General features: G+C 33.8%; 1 protein-coding gene and 1 long non-coding RNA gene across 4 annotated transcripts in view; one reads left to right on the forward strand and one right to left on the reverse strand.

Moving 5' to 3' along the window:
* The window catches only part of LOC140743328 (uncharacterized), a 231,818-nt gene extending 229,462 nt beyond the window's left edge, over positions 1-2,356 (forward strand). Inside the window, exon 5 of the long non-coding RNA XR_012102452.1 lies at positions 2,181-2,356. This is a non-coding gene — a long non-coding RNA (uncharacterized LOC140743328). The remainder of the gene's footprint in view (positions 1-2,180) is intronic.
* Positions 1-16,174, reverse strand: part of BmMET2 (juvenile hormone resistence protein II) — a 189,986-nt gene that overhangs the window by 53,008 nt on the left and 120,804 nt on the right. For all 3 annotated transcript variants that reach the window (XM_073074497.1, XM_073074495.1, XM_073074496.1), the window contains 3 exons: positions 10,138-10,292; positions 2,183-2,370; positions 1,232-1,400 (listed from right to left, as the gene is read on the reverse strand). In XM_073074497.1, coding sequence (XP_072930598.1) covers positions 1,232-1,400; positions 2,183-2,370; positions 10,138-10,292 — 512 coding nt within the window. The remainder of the gene's footprint in view (positions 1-1,231; positions 1,401-2,182; positions 2,371-10,137; positions 10,293-16,174) is intronic.

A 16,174-nucleotide genomic window follows, 5' to 3' on the forward strand; every position in this document is an offset into this window, starting at 1 on the left:
TAGTGTAAAACATTTATTTCTTTTATTATTGTCAATGCAACACCACCGAGTGCAGTTTCTGTAAATGAAAATTCTCTAGCCAGTTGAAAGTGAACATATTGTATTCATAGCTATAATTTTATATAAGAAAATCGCCCCTCTTGACAGTTCAAAGCAAAAGTCCCTTTCATATTCGCTCCCGTTCACTGTACAACACACTGACGGACGTACTTTGTTATTATTAATGTAAACGCATCGAGACGACATCGATTACGTCACGAGATTTTTCCACCAGTCTTCAGCTGACACATGGGTCTTTGTGACTTAGAAAATTGTATTCTAAAGAGTGTATTTCTGGTAAAATGTTTCATTGCACTCTGACTTTTCCGAGCAAATAGAAATGTTTAGCACCAAAAGAAGTGCAGAAAGAACTACTCTTAGTATGTGATTTGCAAAGAAACCGATAGGTACTGGTATCACTACTGTAAGTAACTTGTGTAATAGAAACTTGAAATCAATGTTCGAAAGCCATTATTCCATGTGTAATTGTTTATAAAAATATTTTTTTATTCGACGACGATTTAAATAATTCTATTTTTCAAGTGAACCTATTGTACCCTTATTGTGTGTGATTACTTCTTTAGTAGGTACTAGTAGATGAATGGTTTGATGCACGTGTTAAAATAAGCACGATTCAAGTGTTAATATAAGATATTTGTCTGGATAGTGCGAGTATTATAAATTATTTTAAAGTTTCAAAGCATTAATAAGACCATCTTAGTAGACGGGGAAGGTGGGCGCTACAAGAGCTTTAATTTGTTTTTATTTTGTTTTGTTAAAAGTGCGATTGAAGGAGACTTATGTTTCTAAATGTATGTAGGTATGGAATATTTTCTACTTTTAAACATGAAAATGGTTTATCTGATTGGCGTACCTACGCGATGCAGTAGGATTGCTCATTTAGCGCTCGTTGTTAAAAAATGATCTATCTAATATTTTGCCTACCACGATTGGCATTCGATATCTTCACACTAGAAATTGTTAAATTTAGAACTTTCGTAGGCAAAGGCTTGGTAGACTTTGTGTATTATGTCATACATAGGTGTCCAAGCTTGAATATGGTATGGATTAGGTGTCACGTGTGCGACGTAGTCGGGCTGTTGTTGAAATAAATGACATGATCAATCTAGACGCACGGATGTGGGTGCATCAAATTCCTGAAGTGCTATTCAACGCTATTCAAATGACTTACGATATCATTGCCGCTTGAGCGTGGGTTCTCCCCACGGGCTCGGGCGCGGCGCACGATGTGGCAGCAACGGTTGTAGACGCGGCAAGCGCGGTCCGACTTGCGCAGAGATCCCTCCACGTGGCACGTTACGTACTTCGCCAGCTCTGAACGGTGTCCCAGCCTCTTGAACCTACAAATCACTTTGCCGTTATTGCCGAATGGCGACCGATATTGTCCCTCGAGTCTCCTTTCGAAATGACAGGTTTAGGTCAGTCTACCGAGCTAAGTTCAGATTATTAGACGTCTCACTAGGACTACAAATGTCAGTCTGGCTGGAAATCGAACCTAGAATCCTTTGCGCGTGAGACTAGTACAGGCCGCGATCGTGGGTGGTCATCGCAAAAAGATTCATCTACAAAACCGCCAGTGCCTTAAATCTGAACGAACTCAGGTTCAAGTTCACTCCAATTAACATTTTGAATCGAAAGCAAACAACGTGAGCTATTGAATATTTCTATGCATGACCCCCGGCTCTACCAAAATGACTACCGATTTTCTATTTTCAATGAATAAATTAATTGATTGTGAACTGAGCGTTCTTTTGATATACTTGTATCGTAGTCCTTAAGTTTTGAATATGTTTTGGACTTGTATCGACACATGGAAATAGCGGTTAAAATGTTAGTAATATGTTACCTTACTTAGTTTATTATAGGATCGTCATAAACCCAAAGCAATTTTTAAGACCGACGATTATAAAAGGGAACGAGTCACTTGTTTTTCTCTTCTCTTGTTATAAGATTCTTACTCAATATTCTCATTTTTCCAATTGAAGACGTTTCGTGGCTTTAAGAAAGATCTTCTTCACTTATTTATTTACTAACATTATTTTGAAAAAAATAAACACTAATTTGTATTAAAGTACGGTTTAGTCGCGACATGAAGTAGACTGTAAGTTTTCTATCCACAGACCTTAGGACGAAGCTGCGTCGCTCCCTGGCGAGAGTAAGGGCGATGTTGCGCATTCCGTCCGGCTCGTCCGGTATCAGCAGCTCGCCGTACTTGCCCAGCATGCAGGTGCGCGGCATCAGCTGCTCCCGCAGCGTCTTGTGGTCGTCGTCGTGCACGATCGCGTACACGTTCGTCCCGATCAGGTCGAGCTGTAACGATTCAGGTATCACTTGTTTGTTTTTTATATTGTACATGGTACTTAATTTCGTTTCCATCACATCGAATTAGTATGAGTGAAAGTTACGTCCTTAATTTAGTTGCACCACTTACAATTTAGAAATTTTAAGAATTTTGTATATGTACACAAATTCAGGAAGAATTAAATTAATCAAGCATATTTTTTTTTGTAGTTTTATAATAATCTACGTATCAAAAATATACATGTCGAGACGTTTTACACAGTCTCTGTACGCATATACGGATATACGTATATCAGTTTATTGACATGTTTAAAAACGTAAATATTGCATTTGTGCTTTTCTGATTGGGTGGCTTTCTGTTGTTTTGTTTTCTGTTGGGCTAAGTAGCAAAAATGCATTCATACTGTCTCATACTAACCACCTACATTATTATAAGTGATAATAGTATATAGTAAATTGAACTAAAGGTTATTTTACTAAGTATGAGCGGCAACAATACCGCTGCAATCTTATTAATTACTAAAAGACATAGAGACTAATAATATATAGAAACAAACTAAAGTTGATCGTAGTCTCTGTAATATACATTTAAACAAAGTTACCGCTTATATCCGGATATAAGTATAAGTAAGTATAAGTACCTAACGCATTTCCAGCGAAATGAACTAAGCAAATACAATGATTTGATCGTATCATGTCGTGTGACATCAATAATTCGCCAAGTACGAGTCGAATTCGCACATGGAGGCTTCCGTACTACCAAATGTTCATTATTTTAATTCATTTTATGATTTTCAACAATACTTAGTCATATGAAACAACAATAGATGGCGTTGGGGTGACGATGGGACGACGATTATACGTAATCAAAGTATAATAAAATTAAAATAAGTATATTAAAATATGTTTTATGGTTCTTATTTGTATTTATTATAATACCAGTTATAGTCGTAAACGTATTGTAAAAATTTCAACCGTCTTGCTAGTACAGTTTAACAGTTTGATGGAAAAATGCCGAAAAAATCCGGTTTGTTGTATGGAGACCCCCTTTAATATTCAACTTTACGAGTATTTTATTTTTAGTATTTGTTGTTATAGCTGCCACCGTTATGCCTCCTCTGTCAAAATTTCATGTGTCTATCTATTACGGTTTAAGCGGTAGTGCCCTGTGACAGACGGACAGACGGACTGACAGCGAAGTCTTAGTAATAGGGTTCCGTTTTTACCCTTTGGGTACGGAACCCTAAAAACGACTGCGCCAATAGGGTTGCCACACGACCGGCTTTATCCGGGCTTGCCGCGTCCGGTCAATTATTTGGTATTTGGCCAGTCCTGTGTCAATATAATACGTGCCCCGATGGTTTTGGTATTTTATTAAATAGGTACTAATTGTAAAACCGATGTGGCGTTAACCGCATTCTTTACTAAGGGAATAAATAACATTTACATTTTGATTTAAATGCTTTTAAAAGGAACGCGTATAGTATATACAACATGTTTAAATATCAGAAAAAAAATATTATACTTATCAGTAAGGATATACATAATTAAAATAACTACTTTGATTAAAAGGTGTGGTAAAAAATTAAATTGATGTGGTCAAAAAGAAAAAAAAATACTTTTGAGTCTAGACCCTACTGGCAACCTACTTAATACTACCTGAGCATCTGATAAGCATTCGAGGCATCTAAACTGCACCACTTAATAATCAGATGCAGTCTGTCGAAGAATAAAAAAAACGTTACCTCATCCAGAAATAGCATGTTACCTATGACGTAGTATCGATCTAGTTTATTTCTGTGTATAATAGTACGTTTAATAAATGTGTATCGGTCATGCATCGTCCGCCGCTGTAAACGATCGTAATATATGAGCTACCGTTGCCAATTCAACGTTGGACGCCTGATTGAAAGAGGCGATAGCACGTCAATACAATACGCGTGAACCGCTTTGATGGAGCTAAATAGAATAAGTGCTGCGGATAAATAATGTGTTGATAACACTCCCAGTTATATAACCAGTAAGTCTCATCCTTATGAACAGACGATCTATACTGTACATAAGAAATGCGTACCTACTAGTAGTTTTGTCCAAACTTCGGTGACTTCCCTATTTCGGCCGTAGATATTCATCTACGCATCTTAATTAAGGGGCGTAGATATTCGTCTATGCCCTTTAATTATAATCGGTCTATCCAATCTTTGACTACCAAAGATTGATGTTTGAAAATTTATAGTACACAGGTATTTGTCCAACTTCGCCCTTGGTAAACTAAATTTTGGACAGATCGATTATTAATATCAGGAGCTAATGATTTGGAGTTACCCTTCTGTATATATATAGTCCATGCGTATTTTTGGTAGGAATTTAAAAGTAATGCAAAAAATCAATAACTACGAAATGCCAACTTTTTGATGAATTCGAAACATTGTTTATAGGTATAGGGAAAAGACCTCCAGATAACTAAGTACTAAGACTAAGTAAATTTATTACTCAATAACGATTTAGTAATGATCTTGGATTTTAAAAGTAGGTGATAAGAGACAGGAGGAGGTTTTCATCTAACCGTGGCATTTTTTTTGATAAATCACAACAATGAATCGTCACACACTCATTCGTCAACAACTTTTCTTATGATTCTTTCAAATCACTCTCGAAGTTTAGTCTGGTAAATGCATTACCTTAAGTCAATTTCAGAAACATAAACAGATATCAATGTAGGGAAATGTCTGCAACGTAAATTAATACTAAACTCCTCAAACAGCGACGTCAAAGACTGTCAATGCCTTTGACTTTTGATGCGACAACTTTGTCTATATCAGACACATTATTACAGAATTTGATACTACCTTTGATACTCGGAGCACCTTGCTGGAAATTTAAATGACCAGGTTTATCTTTAGACTGCATAATATTATGCTTGAAGGGGAGACGCTTTGAGACCCAATATACAGCTAACAGGATGGACATCCGAAGCTATATCGATAAACATAAAATGCTGAAAAGAGTTACGAGGCCAATTTTGGTGAAAAGAGATGTTTCAAAATGTATGGGCTCCCGGCCACCTTTTGTACACTATACTAAAAACTAAGAAAACATGCAAAGAACAATTCGTAGGCGTCCATTTTCTCCAAATCATGTTCGTTTAATTGTTTAAAAACAATAATTTACACTTAAACTTGCAACACAACAGTGGAAAAACATCATGGCGGTAGTGATTACCGTAATAATGTCATCTGTCATTCTATTTTAACTTACTATATACATTATATACTTTTTAATATATGTTTTACGCGAATGGGCGTAGATAAATAAATATTGTATTGTATGTATTTGAGAAACAATGTAAACAATGTAATTGAGAAACAATGCCTATATTTGATAAACATTAATTATATTTACTTTCACTACTATAATTATATTTCTTTACTACTTAAAACAAACATACCAAAATATGTACCTACTTCTATACCAATTTATTTTAGTTAAAACATTTAAGTGTGTAAATAAAACAACTTTAAGTACACATTTAGATAATATTTTATTTATTCTCCACTTAGATACATTATTTATTCATTTTCAATATCTTCCCTTATCAATATTTTCATCCAATCATGTAGCAGGTTCTGTAATATCCTGTGACGAGATCAGCCCAAACTTCAAACAATGGTCATAATGTGAGCGCAACTACCTACACGAGTACGGTTCGTTGCCCAGCGATGCAGTTGCAATAATAACTGATTATTTTGTCATCCCAAGAATTTCCTTGTCTCCTATTGTAGTAATCCTAAAAAAGAGAAATGTAAAAAGATTAGGTTCTCTAGTTTAAAATTATTAACGATTATTTCACGATTAATACAACTAACTGATGTATATTTTACCTGATGATATTGAATCCTTGTCAACACAATCCACAGTGATCGCACGAAAATCACAAGAATCCATAAAACATACACTGGGTAAATAAGTAAGGTAGAATCAGTCCAAAATCGTAAGCAGCACAGAGCAGAAACATATTCATTATTCAGGATTGAAATGGAATCTTCTCATCAGTATATATTTATTCAATGTTTACATTGGAGTCCACTATTATATAATATGTATATATCCACTTTTACACATATCAAATTGACAACTTCTTCTTTTTTAATTTGACATGTCACTTACATCTATAAAACCAGATACTATTTAAAAGGTGGTTTTGTTATAATTATTATAAATAATTAATTAAATTCAGAAATAATGGCGGGATACCCAAAACAAAAGCCAGGTTGTAAAGTACTAAGGTAACAATAACTTTACGACAAAAACAGCCAAATACAGAAATACCGACATCCAAAGAGTATGTGTGGAACCTATGCGTAGGTTACACATAGGTTCCCTGACCGACATCGACAATTTTGAAAACTTGACATTGACAGTATTCCGCCATATTTAATATTTCAATGAGGAATGCTTATTCTAAATAATTTTAAACAGGAATACTTTAGGTTGTCAATATATATGGGTATTTTTTCTTCAATTATACAAAATATTCGTGCTTTTTAGATATAGTGTACATGAGATGGCCGAAAATGAAACATCTCCTTTAAATGTGGATCATTATTTTTTAAAACCTCATCTAAAATATAACGAATCTGTTAAAAAAATAACACACCCTGTATTATTACAACATCAAATAGTTTCACTTATAAGAATCAAATTCTGGGAAGTAATGTTAAATGACAAACTAAAAGAAATTTCTTATATTAAAACTACATAACAAATCTTCGATACCGCGTTAATAAGATAAGGCTTAATATGAAAATTTAATAAGTAATACGTAAAAAAAATGATCACTCTATGAATATCGTAAAGAATTAGCTTAATAAGCCCTTAAAATTAACAGCCTCTATTTCTGAATGATATTTAGCCATTCAATCAAACTTAATTATCTAGGCTTATAAAGTCGCCTTGCTTTTTATTAGCCTGGGTAATGAAATTCTACAACGCACGTAACTTTGCAAAATGCCTGGCATTCGAACCTCGGAGTTTTCATTGGGTTATCACTGCCCATAAAAATCAATATACAACGTGCATATACATATAACAGGAAAATATATAGAGTTTTTATTTATTGTGGCAAACGTCTACAAAACCTTAGAGGTAGATAAAAATATTTATCAGAAAGCTTTCACATGTAACACAATACGAGATCGGGCTCAGGTATACTTTTGTATACAGCTTCAGCCAAGGTGTAATTAGGAGCAGCTACCCGATACGCCTCTGTTATGTTGTCAATTCCCACGCGTTCGCTTTGTCTACGGTGGCATATTGTATAGGTGCGACAACAACTAAATGGCTTTACCAACATATTCAGTCACAGAACTTCGGCGTCTCGTAAGCGTAATTCTATTAGGGCATCATATTATAAAAATCTGATTACAGTGTACATTTAACTGCACTTGATACTTGATAGCTTTATTAATATTGTCCTCATAATATTTCTTTACTTTCTAATTGGCGTTTTATGAAAATATCTCCATGCTACGAAATAAATGTAAGTAATATCTAGGTACTACTTTCTCAAGTAATATTGTTGAGTCTAAATATTCTAATTTTAATGTGTCGTTAACTCCTACCTACCTAACCTAAGCGAATGATAAATAAAAAGCCCCTAACTGCAGCCAAAGCCACAGGTAAAAGCTACTCTTTCATCATTTCCAAATATATATTTCATGAATAAAATTTGGTAGCGGGATACATGATGCCGCCAATTCAATGAAACCACAACCTTATTATGTTCAACCGCTTCAAAACAAATTTGTACTTAAATATGGCATATATTTAAGTCGCACAGCTTGTATTACAGCGAGCTCATTTCAGGTATGATAGTTCTCGGAAATACGTGAATAACAAATTAACAAATAATAAATACATTTTCTGCATCGATCCATGGTGACTGCAGTGAATACCATCAGGAATTAAGTTTGCCCTTTTGTAATATGTGTTGATGCAATAAAAGAATAAGTAAATAAAAACAAATAATAAATATCCCTTCACGGTGAAATATATGTATTGTATGGTTGATACTTTTTAATGAGTACAGTATTTAAGACAATGTTTCTTTTAATAATTTAATGAATAAAATTTTACTGGATGAACGAATTTATATATAAATATATTTATGCTGGATATAGGCAATGAATTTCATAGTGTTTGCTTCAAAATTGACGGTTGTTCAAATGAACTTTCAACTCCTATTTTACGCTCTACGAGGTTAATTTTTCGGAAGGGGATTAATAAGTGTGTCCTTGTTCCTATACAGAAAGCCAAATACTAAATTTTACAGTAGTTGCTTCAAAATTTAAGGATTTCTAAAAAACTGATGTCCCCTACTTTACCCTCTTAGGCGTAGAATTTCCAAAAGGCCTTTATTAGTACTTATTTATGCTATATAGAGAAAATATGTGCAAAATTTTAGAACTCTAAGGTCCATGGTTTCGGCTGTACGTTGGTTTCTGAAAATGAATAAGTCATTTAGTTAGTCAGTTAGTCAGTCAGTCACCTTGCTGTTTTATATATATACAAATATGTTTTTATAATCTCGTTTAATTCCCTATCATTTGATATCCTACTCCATAGGTGCGGTTAACTTTTTTTTTAAATGTGTTGCTATTTCGCGCCAAAAATCGCCCATTTTGTTTGTTTTTCGTAACATCTATCTAATCACACTCGGGTCATTGAGACAAATATAATGACACCTTAACCGTTTAAATTCATCCAGCCGTTTGTTAGATCCGATCAAATAAAGAAAGACAAACATACAAGATACGCGCGAAAATATAACTCTTCCTTGGCAGTCGGGTAATTAATGTATAGCATTCGCACATACTTAAAACAATTTTCCATAAATCTATAAATACTATAATATATTAAACCTGAAAATAATTGTTATAATATTCTTTAATGGTTGCGGCAATTTTATATCGAATTTTTGATGTACTATAATTATAAAATATTGAAATAAATTATAATTATAAATATTGTGTGTTACCAAAAAAAAATGCATACATACATTACATACTATACACATACAATACATATATACATACATTTATAAAAAATAATGTAAAAAAATAGTTGACAAGACTAACATAGTTTTCATAAAAGGTTATAAGGGTTTCTAAAAAAAATTCCCTCATATTTTCACAAAACTCATTAGTTATTTGCGCGGAACGTTTCCCATGTGCTTGCATTGTTTGGAACTAGCCTACAAGGACCGCCTAATGGATAAGGCGTCGGACTTCGGATCCGAAGATTGCAGGTTCGAGTCCTGCCACGGTCTTACGCGGAATAACGGAAGTTTATTTTTCGTTAATTATGTAATGCTTTTCTTTTAACGATGTTTTATGCATATAAGTGATATTTGTATATATTTGTGAAATAAAAATATATTTATCTATTTTTTTTTACCTGAGACACTGAAGCAGAGGAATAGTCGTGTAGTAGATTTTTATTAGTGTTTTTAATACATTTTTTTTGCTAGACCTCTTTTATTTTCTAATCAGTACAAGTAAATACGAGTATGTAACTCTTGTGTATATTATATGTTGATTTCCAAAACAGGAAACAAGAAAATTAAAACTAATTTTATGATGAGGTATTAAAGTTAACTTAATGTTACAATACATACAAACAATCAATGAAGATACTGAATAAAATTACAAGATAAACTCTGATCAGTTTTTCCTAACTAAGAAGTGTAACTTAGTAAAAAAAAAAAAAACATCACACCTCAGAATAGCCCAAGAACTGGCGGATGTTTGGCGACACAACCACCACGATGCCCCTGTACGTGATGGTGAGCACGAACCCTTTGATCAACGACAACACCGCATGCGTGGAGCTCGCCTTGAATGGGTGGCCCTCTTCGATCGCGTCACCGAATACTGCAACAAATTTAACGTGTCAATACAACTAGCTACCACTAAACACTTTAAAAATATGAATACAATAACAAAAATCATAATCACACATATGAAATTATTTTATCAGCAAATAGAGCAAACATTTCAAAAGTAAAGCTGTCTTAAAACGGTTTATATTTTAAAACAGTAAGTGTAGTGTACATAAACTTTTGTCGTATTGAAAACTCATATTAAGAATCTTACTGGTTTAAGCACCCTACTCATAGTTTGAAGATCGTGGCTAGAATAAATTTATAATAAATATCGCAGCTAATTTAAGCGGGCGGATGGTTTAATTCCAAGCGGGGTTCCGTGCCTTTAGTTTATGTAAGAATTAATTTCTTACGGTAATTGGTTTGGGTTAGCCCACACAATAATACCGCTTACACAAATGTTTATAATGGCCTTAACTTGTCTCGTGATCTTGAGCAAATACCTTCAACTTGAAGATTTTCTTTTTATTCTCTCATGTTCAGCAGAGTTCATCGCTTGCGTCAAGTGGATCCCTGTTAAAAGTTTCGAGATAGGATTACAAAAGCAACCAGACGTGGTACCTTTTCATAGTTACAAAGGGCCAGGAGGTTGAATTCGAAGTCAGCGTTTAAGTTGAAGTTGAAGTAGAATAAGAACTATGCGATGAACCCTCTTGAAACGGCTTTATTTGGACTTTTTAAGGATGAATACATCGTAAATCGAGTGCAGTATTGCAGTATATGCCTTGTAGCAGAGAAAATACCGGAAAATACAGAGTGCCGAATACATTATTTAATTATCAAATAAAAATGCAATCCTATCAAATAAATAGATTATTGAATGGATTCCGAAACATCAGTTCTAAAATAAGAACTTATTTATTATTTGGTATAGTTATTCGGTAATTTAGGAGAAAGAAGTTTGGGATATACAAGTTGTTATTCTCTAGTGCACATAATACATAATAGTATAAATTGTTTAAGATATAACTGCATGAACTCCGTACATCTCCCAACCACATATACGGTCAATGAAAAAGGTCAAATAGCAACAGTGAAATGGAATATAAATAGAATTTGCATGCATTGTATCCTTAGTGCCTGTTCAAATCAGTACTCAGAATCTCGGGACAACAATGATTCAGTAAGCTAAAATTGGATCTCGTTACGTTAGTTCGACATCTGACTCTGCTCGCGTGAACTTACTATGAAAGATAACGCTTTGTCGCAAATAATATGCGGCAATTTCACAAAATGCTAGTGTAATAAGAGTTTCGGGTGTGTAATAAGTTAAACAAGTCTTTTTTCTATGGAATTCACTTGAAAAAATAATAATATTACCAATTAAGCTTATGATTATTACTACCAGAACCCGCGGCTTCGCCCGCGTAAAAAAATATGATATGACATTCAAATAACTGTAATCGTAAATTTGTACCTTTAAGAATTTTAACGATAAAGAAGCATTAATATTTAATTAATAAAAGTTTTTTTTTCGTCACTGTGTATCTAAATTGGTCAAGCTTTCTTCAGTAACATACACTAAAACTCTAATTAGTGGACTGTAATGAAACTTTACTTAAGTTTCATGTAGGATATAATAATTATTAATTACACTATTCCATAGGAACTGTCTATGTTATATGGGGCCTTACATACAGTGGTTCTTTCCAGGGTCTCTGGCTGGGCGGTTAGAGCTCCCATTCTTGCCGCCCGCAACTCCAGAAGTACCCCTTTAGTCTCGTACGACAAGCAGGGGATACTGTAGCCCTGTTCTAGCCCAAAATTTTAATCCAACGTCTATGTGTCTAGCACATCACCATCACTAATCCACGCATAACCACAACCATACCCCACGGCAGGACAAAATGTTGGCACGCAGTGTGTCCGATGTAGTTGCGATGTAGGTACCTAATCAGTATACCAAAATGTAGGCCAATTTGAATAAAATTACGCATTGTCATATATGAAATTTGCACCCGTCCACGTTGTCGTGTACTTGTCTGAATAGACGTTATCTGAAATTTCACGTTTCTAACTTCGAACCTAAAAGATTCCCGTATACATACATATAACACTTATTTTACCTCCTTAGTAGAATTTCAATTAAATTCCTATACACAGTCGAGCATAAATATATATGAGCAGATCAGCAAAAATATGTGACCCAATAACGAGTTCAATTATATATGCCTGCACGAACGCAGAAAAAATATCTGACAATTATAGGCAGCAAAAATATGTGATGATAAGGTTGATCATATAATTGTGACATGTGTTATGACATGTGACGTCAACTAAGGGGCAATAATATCTGACATAATTTACAAATATCTTTGATGTAAATATCAATCAACCTACCGGTCAAAGGGGCCACTGTATTTTTCCGGAGAAAGAATATGAGCAAAAAACACGTTATAAATATTTTTTCATATGTTTTTTATTTAAGTAAGAAAAAAACAGGGTTAAAGACAAAGTCAGGATAAATATATTTTAACAGGGTGAATTTTCCAAATCCGAATCTATAAGGATTAGCGAAAAATGCTAAAAGGAGTTACGAGGCCGATATTGATAAAAACTAATACTGCATCTTTAGTTTTTAGGGTTCCGTACTCAAAGGGTTAAAAGACAACCGGAAAATAAGTATTATACTTATTTTTATAAAATAGTAAACATCTGGTGGTACGGAAGCCTCCATGTGCGAGTTTGACTCGTACTTGGCGAATTATTTAAAATATCCCTATATACGGGAATCGAACCAGTTCATTTTGAAAAAAAAATACACACCTTATATAATTCCACTATCGGATAGTGTCCCTTATACGGATTAAATTCTGGGATTAAAATTAAATGACAAATTATAGGAAAAGCTTCTATTTCACCCTGTATACAACAGAAATTATATGTCCTAACGACTTTTACAATATTATATAGATTATACTTTATTAAACTAAAATGGTTACGAATATTCTGCTAAGACAAAAATATAAAAAGAAGTTACCGCAACAGTTAATTGATACATGTAACTTTAATTATTTATATTAGCAATACCAAGTTCTACAATTAGCAATATTATCGGAGAAATAGGTTCCATCTTTATGATGTCGCTTTGATATATTTTTATCGTTAAAACGTGGGTAGTCGATCTTTTTATCCAACGCTGCCGAGTAACGTTTGATTTGAGGAATTGATTGATAGTGTATTATTAGAAACCTATTCAATTTCTTTTTATTATAGTATTATTTTAATTAATTTATTTGTATTTTTTTCATGATGTTTTATTTTTATAATAATAAGTTCTTATTTATAAAGTCACTGGCTGATACGATTCTATGATTTAGCATAAAAAAGAAAAAGAACGCGGCTTGACGTTCGAGTTGTATTTTGAGCCGGAATAACAAAAGATTAATATTGTCACATATTTTTGCTTCGTAAGGTGGTCACAATTATTTGATCAACGTTATCATCAGATATTTTTGCTGCGTTCTTGCAGGCAGATATTACTGAACTCGACCAAAGAAGGTCAGATATTTTTGCTAATCTGCCCATAGTCATATATTTATGGTCGTGACTGTACATATGCATCAATAAATACTTTATCAGCAAATTTCTTAAAGCTAATATTTAAAAAAAACCAAGTTCTACACTCACAGCCCCACACTAGGATTCCCTGTGTCGTGGGTGCCGTGGACACACACATAGACAAATACACAAACACCCAGACCCAGAAACAGAAATCTAAATTCATCATTTAGATATCTGTCTGGCCGGGGATCGAACTCGGGACCCTCCGCGCGTCAGACCGGTATGGTAACCGCTCCGCCTTTTAAAATTTTCCTTTTTTTTTTAATTTCTAGTATTTAATAATATTGAACTGTCTACCTCTAACGGCTCAAAAGTTAATTGGAAAAATATCGAATAGCAATTTGTTGTATGGGGACCCCTTTTTGTTTTCAACTTTTATTTATTTTTAGTATTTGTTGTTATAGCGGCCACCGTTATGCATTATCTGTAAGAATTTCAAATGTCTATCTATTACGGTTCCAGATATAGAGCCCTGTGACACACGGACAGACGGACAGACAGCGAAGTCTATGTAATAGGATTCCGTTTTTATACTTTAGGTACGGAACCCTAAAAAACCGCTGATCTGCACTTCAGCACGCGCAATACATTCCCATGTTAAAAATATATGTTACGACGGCCCGTGGAATTTCGCCCTACACTAAACCTTTCTGCACTCTGTCCTTTTCCCAGACACGCCAAAGGAAGTAACTTCAATAACGGTTTTTAAAGAACTCTCACTCAGATGCTTCATTGAGTCTAATGATAATTTTTCATAGTGGTTGCTTCCAAATTAACGGATTATAAAATAAAGTTCCAATCACTATTTAACGTCCTTAAGGGTTGATTTTCAAAAAATGGAAAAATAATTGATATATTATTTACAACCAGAAAGCAAAATACCAATTTTCATAGACTTTGCTTCATAATCGGCTTACATCTAATCAAACTTTCAACCCCTATATTACCTACTAATGGGTAGATTTTCCATAAATGGTGTTAAAAAAGTTCTACCATTCCCAACCAGAAAGCCAATTGTAATTTTTACAGTCCTTGCTTCCAAATTAACGATTTTTAAAATAAAGTTCCATCCCCTATTAAACGTCCTTAAGGGTTATTTTTTCAAAAACGGTGAAATAGGTGTTCTATTATTTTCAATCAGAAAGCAGGATACTAAATTACATAGACTTTGCTCTATAATCTGCGAACTTATAAACGAAGTTTCTACCCCTTTTTTATCATCTTAAGGGTAGATTTTCCATAAACGTTGTTAAAGAAGATCTATTATTTCGTAGCAGAAAGCTTAATCCTATTTTTACAGTCCTTGTTTCCAAATAAACGCATTTTAAAATAAAATTCATTGGTTGTTTAATAGGGGATGCCTTTTTAAACAACCTTAAGGGTTGATTTTCCAAGAACTGTGAAATAGGTGTTCTATTATTTTCAATCAGAAAGCTGAATACCAATTTTCATAGACTTTGTTTGAAAATCTGCGGACTTCCCAACACACTTTCAACCCCTATTTTACCCTCTTAAGGGTAGATTTTCCATAAATGGTGTTTAAAAAGCTCTATTATTTCCAACAGGAAAGCCAAATGCAAGTTTTTATAGTCCTTGCTTCCGAATTAACTGAGTTTGAAATAAAATTCCAACCCCCACTTAACGACCTTAAGGGATGATTTTCCAAAAATAATGAAATAGGTGTTTAATTATTTTCTATCGAAAACCCAAACACCGATTTTCGTACAGTTTACATTAATACTGGGAGACTTTCATACAAACTTACAACCCTTATTTAACCCAAATAAGGGTTGATTTTCCAAAAACGTTAGAATTAAAGGTCTACTATATCTAACCAGTAAGGCAATGGCTAACTTTCATAGTACTGGCTTCCTAATTGGCAAATTTTAAAATAAGCTGTCAACCCTCATTTTACCGACTTAAGGGTTGATTTTCCAAAAATGATGAAATAAGTGTTTAATTGTTTTCTATCGAAAACCTTAATACCGATTCCCATACAGTTTACATCAAAAAACTGGGGGAATTTTAGCCAAACTTACAATTCTTATTTAACCCACATAAGGGTTGATTTGCCATAAACAGTAGAATTAAAGTTCCACTATATCTAACCAGTAGAGAAATGGCTAACTTTCATAGTGCTGGCTTTCAAATTGGCAAATTTAAAAATAAGCTGTCAACCCTTATTTTACCAACTTAAGGGTTGATTTTCCAAAAATGGTGAAATAGGTGATTAATTATTTTCTATCGAAAACCCAAATACCGATTTTCATAGAGTTTACATCAAAACTGGGGGAATTCCATACAAAC

The sequence above is a fragment of the Epargyreus clarus genome, unplaced genomic scaffold (assembly GCF_041222505.1).
Source record: "Epargyreus clarus isolate Ecla_fem2 unplaced genomic scaffold, WU_Ecla_fem_2.2 ptg000007l, whole genome shotgun sequence".
NCBI classification, from domain to species: domain Eukaryota; kingdom Metazoa; phylum Arthropoda; class Insecta; order Lepidoptera; family Hesperiidae; genus Epargyreus; species Epargyreus clarus.